The 13,337-nt window shown below is 41.2% G+C and overlaps 4 protein-coding genes across 4 annotated transcripts; 3 read left to right on the forward strand and 1 right to left on the reverse strand.

Annotated features, from left to right (window-relative positions):
• Positions 1 to 648: 648 nt before the first annotated feature.
• Positions 649 to 1,752, forward strand: LSM04_000012 (WD40 repeat; the record flags this gene model as incomplete). Its single annotated transcript, XM_067331926.1, has 1 exon — positions 649 to 1,752. One exon carries the CDS (start codon positions 649 to 651, stop codon positions 1,750 to 1,752), a length of 1,104 nt encoding a protein of 367 aa, XP_067194139.1.
• Positions 1,753 to 3,082: 1,330 nt separating this feature from the next.
• Positions 3,083 to 5,452, forward strand: LSM04_001853 (Translation initiation factor IF- 2; the record flags this gene model as incomplete). Its single annotated transcript, XM_067331927.1, has 1 exon — positions 3,083 to 5,452. One exon carries the CDS (start codon positions 3,083 to 3,085, stop codon positions 5,450 to 5,452), a length of 2,370 nt encoding a protein of 789 aa, XP_067194159.1.
• Positions 5,453 to 5,985: 533 nt separating this feature from the next.
• LSM04_007059 (uncharacterized protein) lies at positions 5,986 to 8,460 on the forward strand (the record flags this gene model as incomplete). The annotated part of the gene is made up of 1 exon (XM_067331928.1): positions 5,986 to 8,460. One exon carries the CDS (start codon positions 5,986 to 5,988, stop codon positions 8,458 to 8,460), a length of 2,475 nt encoding a protein of 824 aa, XP_067194209.1.
• Positions 8,461 to 12,763: 4,303 nt separating this feature from the next.
• Positions 12,764 to 13,255, reverse strand: LSM04_002976 (uncharacterized protein; the record flags this gene model as incomplete). Its single annotated transcript, XM_067331929.1, has 1 exon — positions 12,764 to 13,255. The coding sequence occupies one exon, from the start codon at positions 13,253 to 13,255 to the stop codon at positions 12,764 to 12,766; it is 492 nt and encodes a 163-aa protein (XP_067194171.1).
• Positions 13,256 to 13,337: the final 82 nt, after the last annotated feature.

Genomic DNA, 13,337 nt, shown 5'->3' on the forward strand with positions numbered 1-13,337 from the left:
TCTCTCTCTGTGTCTGTGTCTGTGTGTGTCTAATTACGCACTTGGGCTGGGTTGTTTGGGATTTCACAATAATAATAATAATAATAATAATAATAATAATAATAATAATAATAATAATAATAATAATAATAATAATAATAATAATAATAATAATAATAATAATAATAGAGATAAAGGAGATGAGTGGAAATTACCTCGATTATTGTTGTCCTTATTCTTTTTTAGATGATTTCTGTCTTCATATTATTATTATTATTATTATTATTATTATTATTATTATTATTATTATCATTATTATTTTGCTGTTGGTGTTAGTGATGGGGCCTGGCTTCAAAGAAAGATAATGTGCGGCAGAACTACAGGAGGATTATTTGGAAAATGGAGAGGGGGGGAAAGGAACGGCGCAAAGAAAGAAAAAGATAAACTGAAAAACGACGGAAAATTCCATACACACAAAATATATACATATATAAAGGTACAATATTAACGAAAACAAAATGTATGAAAGAATCAAAAAAAAAAAAAAACGTTATTTTTTTCTTTCTCTCGCTCTTTCTTTCTTTTCTCTCCATCTTCCTTTTATTGCAAACAACACATCACCTGCTGTTACTTTATCCTTCTCTCTCTCTATTTCTATCAACTTCATAGATGCTGCTATCCATCCCGACAGCGCACACGGAGGTGATCACGTCGCTGCAGTTCTCACCCCATCACCCCACTGTTTTCTGCTCCACCTCCGGTGATGACACGACCGCCCTGTGGGATCTGCGCCAATCCTCCGACGGCCACGCAGTCGCACGACTCACACACCACCAGGGGCCCGTCAATCACGCCTTGTTTCTCCACGATGATGATCGTCTGCTGTTAACAGCCTCGGACGATCGCACAGTGGCGTGCTGGGATGTGCGGGCACTAGGGACACCAGTTGATGGAATTCAGGGATTCGGCGATGGGATTAATAAGATGTTGCGTATTCCAGCACCTGTGGGGAGTGAGAATAGCAATAGGAATAGTTGTTTGTTGGCAAGTGCCTGTGATGACGGCATGGTATACATTCACTCACTTATACCAGATAATAATGGTGTGAGTGCGACAATGGTAGACCGTTTCTGGGCAGCCACGAGCACAGTAAATGATATTCTGCTTTCCCCAAATCCTAGAATGTTAATTACGGCTTCTGAGGACTGTGCAGTGCGAGTGTGGAATATCATTGGAGACCCAATGGCAACTACAGAAGATCGTCTTGTTACTTCCTTTGAGGAATTTGACAATCCAGTCAATCACATCGCCGTAATGTGCTACGCTGATACTGAAGGGCAAGAAAAACATCAAGAACAACAATCTGAAAATCGTCTAACTTCTATAACTACTACTTCTTCCTTTTCTTCCTGTTGGCTTTATGCCGCCTGTTCTGAATTTATTTTTGCTGTAGACATGGATGCAACAACGGGTAACTTTGGTGATGGTGCCCGCACCTTTACAGGTCATCAAGACTATGTTCGCGGCTTGGAGTTTCTTAACCGCAATACACTTTTAACTGTCTCAGATGATGCCACCGGCGTGGAGTGGTCCCTCACCACTGCAGAACCCATTCGACAGGTAAAACTACACGAGGGACTTGTTATGGCCTCTGCCACTTCCGCAGCGAAGGATGTGTTATTAACGGGAACAGACGGCGGGGAACTACGGGCGTGGCATTTGCCATTTAACACAGAAACATGCTGTGGAGGAGGAGTTAATGGCTGTTGTTAAGACAAGGAGGCTGACGCGGGGTAATAATAATGATGATGTTATCGGGTGATAATGGTTGTGGTTGTGGTTATGATGATGATGATGACGTAAGCATATGTCATCAAGAATAGTTGGGGGAAAAAAAAATGGTTTCAACGGCGTCTTAATGAAAGGGGTAAAGAAGAATGAACAAAACGCACGGAGATTCACAAGTGAGGTCAATGAAACAGAAAAAGAAATATACATACATGTAAACAAGGGACATCAACACACCAATTGAGGAAATCTCTAAACGCAAACAATATCTAAAGACCTTGAGAGGTGTCTAAGAAATAAAGTTGAAGACTGAAAATGAAGAATATCATAAAGAGTTAGTCACTACCTCAGTTCTGCATGATATAGAACAAATGAAGAGAAGAAGAAAAGAAGAAAAAAAAACCTCTGTGTGTGTGTGTGTCTGTGGGCGTGTGTATTTAAGAGAAAGAAAAAGAGTGCGCAGGTGTGATAGACGTAACCATGTCCCTAATGCTTTGAATGGACGAAGGAATTATATCTCTTGGGTTTTTTTTTCATATATTTTGTTTTTGTTTCGTTTTTGCTCTACTATATGTGTCCTTTGAAAACGTGCTCCTCTTTCTCTTTTTTTTCCTGTTTTTCTTTTTTCTTTTTTAGAATAATTATGTCTGTTTGATTAATACAAACCACACACCCAGATTTACTGGGAATAAAGAGATGATAAACTGTTTTGTTTATTAATAGTAGAAAATTAGAAATAACATTTAAATGAGAACACGATATTGAGTGAGGGTGCCGTGGGGATGTAGCTCAGATGGTAGAGCGCCCGCTTAGCATGCGGGAGGTATTGGGATCGATACCCAACTTCTCCATGTTTTCTCCCCCGAGCCCCTTCTCTTCTCTTCTCCTTCTCTCGGCATTATTCATAATCGTAAGGGGAAGAATACCCTTGGAACATAATCATTATTTCTGTATTCTTTTGGGGAGGGTCATACAACAAGAAAAAAAAGGTATATTTGAAATGATGGTAGGAGTATAATTTAAAGGATATGGAGTATATATGAAATTGATTTAAGTATAATAATAATAATAATAATAATTATTTTATTTGCTATTTATCGGGTTTTGTGTGGGAATAGTTACCTACTATATTTTGTTATCGTGTAAAGCAAAACATTTTTTTTTTTTGATTTTGTTCTGCATTTCTTTCCTTTCTACATGAGAAGGAAGAAGAAAACAAAAATTGCTTTATATATATGTGTGTCTGTGTTTTTTTTTCTTTTATTCTCTTTATTTATTGTGTAAATAGTGTCTATTTGACGGGTCCCGCACGTCGATGTGGCAGTTCCGAAGTTGTTGCCTAAGACGTATTGTGGTCTCCTGTAACTGCACTACAGTTCTTGCTAATAATATTAATAGTAATAATATTAGTGGAATTTCAATTCGATGGCAGTCGCAGAGTTCACGCGGTCAACCCGGTCTTCATTGGCAGGAAGGTGTCGTAGATCCACGATACTCCTCAGAGGGAAATATGCGAAAGTTTAATCCAGACACGGTAGCCCACTACGTTAAGGCCACCATTCAAAATGATAGACGAGAGATGGGACTGGGTGAAATTTACGACTGGCATGAGTTTGCAAAGGATGCGGTGTATATCCCGACACGATCTGGTCCATTATGGGTGGGAAGTGATGATCCACGGTGTGCAAAGTTTATGCGGCGAAAGGAGAAAATGAAAAAGACACCGCAGCAGAAAGCACGACCCAAACCAGGACCAGATGCGGCGAAAGAGTTAGAAGATCACCCTTTACGTGAATATTTTACAACCCCATCAAATCTGCGAGATCCATTAAGTACAGCTAATAATTTACATCGGGCAGGACTTATTCGGGAATATGATATTAAGCATACAGCTGCAAAGATTTCATACGTACCACGTCCACCTATTGTTTCTATTATGGGACATGTTGATCACGGTAAAACCACTCTTTTAGATTGTCTACGAAAGACAAATGTTGCCTCTCAAGAAGCAGGTGGGATTACTCAGAATGTTGGTGCTTTTCAAGTTAAAACTCCTGATGGAAGTCTTATAACATTTATTGATACACCAGGTCATGCCGCATTTACTGCAATGCGAGAAGTTGGAGTAGCAGCGAATGATCTTATCGTTCTTGTTGTATCCGCCGTTGATGGTGTACAACCACAGACAAAAGAAGTAATTGAACTTGCTCGAAATGCTGGTATTCCTCTCGTTGTAGCCTGTACAAAGATTGATCGACAACCCAAAGTTGAAGCTATTAAAGAACAATTACGTAATTGTAATATTGAGTTGGAAGAGGATGGTGGTGATACCCAGTTTGTTAAAGTTTGCGCCAGAGATGGTACAGGTATTCCTGAAATTCTTGAAGCTATTGCCCTGCAAGCTGAATTGTGTGAAATCAGTACTCCAGAACCATCAAGATGTGAAGTCGTCGCTATTGAAGCTCGTGGAGCTAGTACGACGAATGAAGTTACTGGTATTGTTCGTTGTGGTAAATTACGACCTGGTCAGGTATTAGTATCGGGTATGACATACGCCGTAGTACGGAAAGTGTTCGATGAAACGGGTAAAGTGTTACAAGAAGCTGGTCCATCTACACCGGTGGTTTTACATGGATTTCGTGTACATCCTAAACCGGGTAGTATTCTTATGCAGGTTAGTAGTGAATCACATGCGCAGAAATTTTATTTTTTTATGAAAGATGTCTATAAGACAGAAGGAACTCGTGAAAACTATTTACAACTACTAAATCAGGAACAACAAGGAATGATTTATGCTCGTAAACCGGATAATAATTTGGTTCGTACGTATAGTACAAAGGCTTTTGTGCTTTCTTGTAAGGCTGCAACGTTTGGTATGTTACAGGCTCTTATGAAAATGATATATGAACTACCAAGATTAGAAGGAATTTCAACAGAAATTAAAGTTACAGAAGTAGGAGGTTTAAAAGATTATGATATTGCACTTATAGGAAGTTCTGGACAACCAGGTTGTATTTTATTATACGGTGAAAGTAAAGATACAAATACACTAGATGTTCCCAATCATGTAAAGGTGATTCGTTTTAACGTTTTGTACCACGGAATTGAAGAGTTTAAAGAAACACTAGTGGAGGCACTACCAAAAATAACGAAAACACGTATAACAGCAGAGGCAGAATGTCTACAAGTTTTTCGTGCATCTCAAGCTGGCAAAAATGGAAATGCTGCTGGTATGCGTGTTACGAAAGGTACTATTATAGGATCACATCTTACATTCCGCGTTATACGTAAGTCTACACGAAGTAAAAGTTCATTGGGGGTTACGAATAAAGGTAACAGTATCGGTATTAACAAAAAAGAGAATAATAATACTAATAAGAACAATAATGATAATAATCCAGATGAGGAGGAACATGATGTTGTATATGAAGGTCAGATTAAGGAGTTACGTCGTTTCAAAGATCTTGTACCAACAGTCGAGATGGGTTTGGAGTGTGGTGTTATTCTCTATGATGAATTTCAATTCCGTACAGGTGATATTCTTCAACAGTATGAAACGTATGAAGAACCTCGCGATGTAAGTGAAGAGTATGAGAAAGCGGAACAGCGGGAGAAGATAATGCGAGATACTGCTCTAACGCAGGCTCAAATGGAGGAAGAAAATAATATGACTGAGGATGGATAGTCAAGTTTGGCAGCGAAAAAAAAAAAAAAAGAAGTTTCTAATGAATGAATGAAGAATGATTGGAAATGACGAAGAGGAATTCTTCTTCTTCTTCTTCTTCTTCTTATTATTATTATTATTATTATTATTATTATTATTATTATTATTATTATTATTATTATTATTATTATTATTATTATTATTATTATTATTATTATTATTATTATTATTTATTATTATTATTATTTACATATAAAAACTATTGCGAGAGTGTCAAGGATGGGAAGGGAGGGAAGGGGTGTATTGTCCTCACGAGTAGCGAAGAGGAGGACTGTGTGAATATGGATGGAGAGAAACAATGAAAGTAATAAAGGCCAAGGCAAGTGAGGGTGAGGAAAAAAAAAAAACATACACTCACATACATATACAGTAAACATCAAAGATATTTTTTATATGTATTTGTATACCCATATATTTATGAGCCTCTCTTTCTTTCTTTTTCTATTTCTATCGTCTTATCTTATAGGGAAACCCGATACCAAGGATCTGTTTCGATGTATCGTCGTTTTAGTATCTCAGGTTGCCCTCTGGCATGGCCGCTCGTCTTTGCCGGACGTGGACGACAAGAGAAAGGACAGGAATATCGACAAGGAGAACAAAAAGAAGAAAAAGAACAGCCATCTCGAAACTCTCTACCCTTCTCTTCATTACTCTCTTGGAGTAGTAATAGTAATAGAAGGCCAACAACACTCTTTACATCGGTTCGGTATCTTTCATCGTCCACTTTACAGGAGGAGGAAGGGAAAGATGAAAAGAAATTAGAAACTCCAACGATGAAAAGGGAAGAGTTTAATAATTTATTTAACTCACGTTCTATTGCAGAGAGAGCTGCGGCTATGATGATGGCACAACATCACTTGCATGATAGCCTCATGTTAAAAACTTTTATTGAGAAAATGCCAAAAGTAAGTCGTGATGATATCTTTCAACGTGGTATTCCTATAGAAAAGTGGGTACAAGACTCGGTATTATTGCAACTTGTGGAAGATTCCAACGGTGTCTGTCGTGTAAACCTTTCTGTAGATGCTGAACGCTTTTTAGGAGAAGAAGTAGGTTCCGTAAAAAATCAGAAAAGGAAAAGTGAAGGAAATAATGAAAATGTTGGAACATTATCTGAGGTAGATTTATCTACTATTGTTGAGATGGAACAGCTCCTCCGTATTCTTCATTATGATGTACTTGGGGAAAGGAAATCTGGAGAAACTAATTACAGAGCATTAAATGAGGCTTTTTCTTCTTTAGTGCGGGAAGCCTCAAGAAATCCTATACTACGTAATGTTGTAAACAAATTAAAATATTTAGAATTTCTTGCTATGCTTAATACACCTATTGGATTAGAAAAATTTTGGGTACTAAATGAAAAATATATTTGCAGTCGTCTCCCTGATGAAACACAACCGCCACGATTTGTTTCACCACAACCAAAGGCGACTGTTGCGAATGCAATGAATGCTTTTGGTGGTTGGGGAGCCGCATCTAATGTCCCAACACGTCAAGATGTGTATGAGATATTAAAATATGTACCGCTAAATTGGGGTAATTTTGGTAATATAAATATACCAGCAGCTATAAAAAAGAAACATATTAGAATATCTTCTACATTACAATGGTTTCGTCGACAACCATTTTATTTTGAACTTCGTAATATTGCAGGAACTACAGAAATTCGAAGAAGTGTTTTACTTCATCCAGAACATCATGGTCTTACTCCAGAAGAGGCTCATGAACAGTTACAACTTAAAATAGCTAGAGGTGAAGCAAATAGCTTAGCTCCTATAAATGCAGAGGGAGAATTAGTAACTGTATCAGATACATCACAACATACAACAACGATTTTAAAGTTTATTACTCGTGTTTGTCCAGGATATTTTGTTACTCCTTCACTTCTTATGCAACGATATACTAAAAAAAATTTAACAGTAGGAGAACTTGTAGCATGCGCCAGAGGACGTTCAGATCAGTTTGAAGAATTAAAAATAAAATATACAGATACTACATTATTACGAAAACGTACTGGTGCTGATAGTTCAAGATGGAAAGATGGTTTTGTTGAAGATTTTGAACGATACCCAGAGGATGTTCGTGGTTTAATTATTATTATGGGACGTATTTGTTCTACTTGGGATAGACCACACTATGTGTATGTTCGACTTTCAGAAGAAGAAAAAGTTCTTGTAGGAGGTTTTGATGGTATGATGCAAATAGTAAAACGACATCCACAAGTTTTTCGTGTGGGAGAAAGTTTTATTGCCCGTGTAGATCTTTCAGATCCTCTCGCATTACGAGAACCTGAACCCTCACCTGGTGATATGACTACGCATGTCGTAATTCGTGAAGAAAATCCATATCAGACACCACGAGATTTGGCGGTAGTATTTCATTATGTTGCTCCTGATGATGAACCTTGTACGGCGGCATATTTTTTACAATGTGCAAGTCCTGCGATGCGAGCGGTATTACCACCACGACTTATTACACTTCTTCAACAGTTTCCAGATTTATTTATTTGTAAAGAGACATCACCTGGTGTTTTTTTAATGCGTAAAGCGAAAAAGAATATGCGACGTTTAACTAATATTTTTGAAGATGAACCATCGAAAGGAGGAAAAGGTAGTAATGAAAAGACTTTATCATCATCATCATCATCATCATCAACGTCTTCTTCTTCTTTTGATTTTTCGCAGGAAAAACCAGACGGAGATGGAAACTCAGAAGAAACACTTGATTTGGAGGCAGAATTTGCAGAGAGCGATTTCTTATCGCGCGAAGAAGTAATTCAAGCAGTAAAGGCTTTAATTCCACCAGATGGGGTGGAAGCGTCTCAATTGCTTCTTTGGGCTTCCATTAGCGTGCAACAGGCCGCTAATAGTCATTACGGAGGGGTTTTAAAACTCGTAGAAGCGAATCGTAAACACTTTCGAGTTCAGGAAACCCAGGAAACGAAGAAAATTTTCCCAGCGGAGGGGTAGTTAAATAAAGAGTTTTTTTTTTCTTTTCTTTTTGCCGAACGCGATGTTTTTTTCTTTTATTCGAAATCTTCCTTGCTGTCCCGCCGAAGGGGGAAAAAAAAAAACGCGGTGTTTTCTTTGTTTTCTTTTTTTTTTTTGATAGCTTGCGAAAAGAATGATCGAGCCTTGCGCTGATATATTTTTTGTTATTTTCTTCTTTTCTCTACAGTCTGCCAAAAGTAAGTTTCCTGAAAAAAGTAAGTTTACAAGCAAGTATAATACCAACTACAACCCGTTAGTCGTTTACAGAAGTGGAGTGGCAAATCAGCACGCAGGCGTTAACAGCATTTGTGCACCATAAAGGTAAAACGGCCTTTTTCGTTTGACTATTGTCCAGCAGATTCTCCGCAAACAATTTTTCACGCTGAAATTGAGTTATTCCTTTAAAATGACACCCTAATGGTCCGGGTACACGACCATAACGTCATGCCATGGGCGTCTCTTGGTCCCTCCCTGGTGCGCTATAATGTGCCGCTTAACCCAGACTTTCTACAAGCATTTGAAGAAGCACTTGCACGTTTTAGTGCCGAATGGAAAGCATTGGCAGCAGCACGTTCAAGTTTAACTTATGAGTATCGAAATGCATTAAAAGAATTACAGGATGAATCATTTCGGGCACAGCATCACGTAAGCAATCAGGTCCAGGAATTACAAGACCAAATAGCACATCTTCACCAGACAGCCATGATCGAAAAAACACAAAAGGAAGAAATGCAAGCTTATTTGATTGAAACATACCCAGACGCAGTTGGCCGAAACACAAGGGCAGCTTTTGGCAGCATTACAAAGACTCTCGCTGCAATAGAATGAAAGGAGAGAATTGCGGGCACAAGGGTCCCAGTTTCAAACGGAGAAGGCTGAAATGTTAGTGCAACTTACATCGGCAAGGGAACGGCTAAGGCAAAGAGAAAATCAATTTGCCGAATTATTGCGCCAATTAGGGCACGAGACACAAACACTGGGAAAAGAAGAAACACGCGGCATTGACCCACAAGCCGTTCACACGCCTACAAAGGAGGCACGAAAAGAATGGCCCGGGGAGACGACACCGATGGGTTACGAGGAAAGCCCAAAAGAGGGTTTCCGGGGAACGCAGGAACAAAGCCAACCGGTTTGGACCGAATATGTACGACCAGAAGAGCGCATCAGAACATTTGAAGGAATGATGGATTATTTACTGCAGACTTCACTAACCCAATTGCTGGCGGCATACCGGGAAATTTTTCCTATGCCAGCTAATCCAGGGCCAGCCTGTAATGATGCATGGAATAGTTTTTTGCAATGGACCAACACCATTCGTAATGAAGGAATGTCGAACCAACAGGTACGCTTCGGAAGCCAGTTATGCACCCAACTCAGGGTTATTCAAACAGCAAAGGATTTTCCAGGAGTGAAGATGCAGGATATCAAGGAAGGCCATTGCTCAGCCTCTGCAAAAAGAGAGGATCCATTCATCCAAGCAGCTATGAAGTTTCGTAAGAAACAGTCGGCTCCACCACTCAGCAAGGCACACTGTTTCAGATGTGGTCGTATCGGGCATTACAGCTCTACGTGCCGGGTGCAATTGCAACGATAGACTTTTAAGCCAAAAAACGATATTCGGCCCCGGAAGCAACGATCCGCAGAAGGTACCGAGGTACTTGGTAACTGGAGGAGGTGGTGCGCGAAAGATCAAGGCATTCCTAAAAGGAATGAAGGGCGACGAAAAGTTAACGACGCTAACTACGAAAGACATGGAAAATATCCTTCGCCCGTATGGAATGGCAGCTCGCTCCATAAAGAGAGGAGCACTTGCGCAGGCAGCAGTGTTCTAACACGATCTCGATCCACGACTGCTTACGCAGCTGGGGAAACATGCAGATCCCCTGAAACTCCCACGAAGCGCGGTACGATATCTCGGCCATTGGGCCACAACCATAAACAAGTCAGTGCAACTGACTTCATTGATGTGGGGATTTGGAAAAATGGGCAAAAGAAAAATGGGCCATACCAGAACCTGTAAAACAAGGTTTTTGTGCACCATTTAAGGGACACAATATGCTGCGACGTTCGCACCGCACCAGAGTGGCCACAAAAGAAGAAGAACAATTACCGTTGCAACACATTGACGTGGGAACGTTGCCCACCAAATGGGTTAGGGAGCGTTTGAATAACAAGGCAAGAAGGGTGTGGGAAGAGGTGTGGCACACTATTGCAGAAACCTGAGTTACACGCCAGTTCACGGGAGTCTAATTTACGAATTAACAACGCTGACACAAAGCGCCTGAAGGAAGCAGGAATTATTTGTACAGCTTCATCTCATCCAACTACAGGATGGTTAGTTCCTATTACGGTGGTGGAGGGCAAACCCTCCGGACAAAGAAGACGTTTTATTGCGTGGCCAAGAGAAAATAATGCCAAGGATGATTATGAGGCCGATGTGCCTTTGGGACACATTTCCCATTACCTGGATGCGGTTTACGATGAAACAGCAACATTATTTGATTTAAAAGCATCCTTTTTTCCAGTTGGCCTGAACAGTTGAGATAAGCGCAAGTTTCCGTTGCCGCACGGAATCAGGAGAATTAGTGGAATTCACTCGCCTCCCATGGGTTATAAATGTAGTCCTGAGATGTTAAATACTATTGCAAGAGTTTTGGCCGGCGATCCGGAATTGGCATTGCCACAGCGAGCGGCGCCCAAAGGGTTAAAAATACACTTTTGGAAAGAGAACATCAGAATAAGTGAAGCACACGGAAGCGTATAATCTTGGGGACGCCATATCATGCATAACATGCAAAGCTATGGAGCCACTATTGGGGGCAGAAGTTGAAAACAAAGGAATGCGGTTTCATCGGGGTGCATTTCAACCATAAGGAAAATACCGTGCCTTTAAGCCAAAGGCAATGAAAGGGTCGCAAGAAGCAACGTCAATAGAAACGACGACGGCTGAAGAATTGGAGAGCGCAGCTTTCCGCATGATTTGCGCAGGAGGGGTCAGGAACGAATCCCTTTTCCCTTATTATTTTTCTCGAAAATTGTACGTAGACGATTGTCGCGTTTTAATCGGGGTTTATCACGGCCCCAAGGCCCAGCAAATTCATCACCCAGTGGAAGGGCCATTGGGCAAAATTGGCTCAACACACTGTTGGCAAACAAACCGGTTCACCCACCGCAGGGGTTGCCAACCACCGCAGCGCTGTTGACAAACGCCTCCATGTACGGATCGGGGCTTCGTTGTCCAAGGGTAAGGGGAAAGTTTTGGCCGCGGATGGGGCTTGGAAACGCTCACCCCAAACGATGTCCCAAGCAGGAGCGCACGCCGTTCATCTAGCGTTGCGTGGTTTTAAAACGCATTTGACAGGTCCCTTGGGTATTCGCGTTGGAAACAAAACGGTGATGCATATTATGCAAAAAGGAAACACCCATTCAGAGGCGTTGTTTGCGGAGGTTGGCGCCGTAGACAGAGTTTTACGTTCGCACGGTATGCTTGCTACTTGGAATTGCTTGGCTTCAGAGGGCGATCCAGCGGATGGGATGTCTAGAGGGCAAACCGTCAAGAAGCTGGAAGTAGCGAAGGGTGGAATTTGCGATGGGGAGAGCGGGAGGCGGGTTAAAGGGGCTTCCCAGCACTTCCATTTCGTCCATTCTGTTTTATTTCTTAGGAAAATAATGGTAGAGGGAAAAAATATTGGGAAGCAGCTGTTTTCTTGGGGAAAATATTGGTTATTACAGAAAATTATTATATTACTTTTGTTTCTTCTATTTTGTGTTATTTATTAAGCGGGAAGAAAGGTTTAGATTATTCTCCGTCCTCTTCGAGGGTGCGGCTGGGGAGAAGGGCGCGGGTCTCGGGGATTTCTCCCAACTTCGGTTCCTTCCCCCAACGGCCCCAGGAGGCGGGCGAAAAGAAAAGACCGCCGCGGGGGTTTCCCCACGGTTTGGGGCTTCGGCGCCGAGCGAAGCTGCCGCCCGGGAAGGGGAACGCCGGGCAAAAAAAGAAAAGGCGAGCGAAACCAGGCAGAAAAAAAAAAAGGGAGAAGGGGAACGATTTTTTTTCGTTTGCCCGCCTGCGTTCGGCGGCTTCGGTTGGGGGGCGCAAAGGAAAAACAAAAAAAGTCAAAGTAAATAGAACAGCAAGAAAACAAACAACAAAAAAAAGAAAAAAGAGGGCGGGGCAGACGGGGTTTCCACAATTCTGGCGCTTATTCGCTTGCCTCCCTCGCGTCGCCTTGTTTTATTCTTCTCAAACAAAAAGAAAAAAGATAGAAAGATCTTCTCGCTACTACTTCCTTCGCTCGTAAATCTCACGGGCTGGGAAAGGTAGTGGGGAACGATTGTAACGGTGATAAGGAACGGAATCGTACCCAACATAGCCGTCATCCGCCTTGCCCTGTATTTTCGTGGTGTTGCCAGGGTAAGTCCGCAACAATCCCCATACATGACGTGTAAAAAGATGCTGTAGATGATACTCCTGATATTGAATTCGTCTATACCACGTCGTAAGTTGTGCCGCTCGGGAACGCTTGTATCCCGTAGTGTCTCCTACCCGCATCGGTGGTTTACACATGTGGAATCGATGCAAATCTTTCTGAATAACAGCTGTGCGGCGCAGTGGAAGTTGATCAATTCCAAGTGTGAAGTACATGACTTTATGTCTTACCATACGTTCTGGTTCAGACCACCATTTTGGACCAGTACGAATCGCCGTAATAGGTGCAGCTGCCACCGATCGTGTAAGGAATGTATTGCGACAAACCCGAGTTGTTCCTAACATCCTTTATTTTCTTTATGTCTTCCCCCCTCCTAGTTTCTCTTTTCGTTTCGACGCTTCAAGAAAACGACGAAAATAACAACAA

This window comes from Trypanosoma melophagium (genome assembly GCF_022059095.1).
Source record: "Trypanosoma melophagium isolate St. Kilda chromosome Unknown ctg13segment0, whole genome shotgun sequence".
Taxonomy (NCBI): domain Eukaryota; phylum Euglenozoa; class Kinetoplastea; order Trypanosomatida; family Trypanosomatidae; genus Trypanosoma; species Trypanosoma melophagium.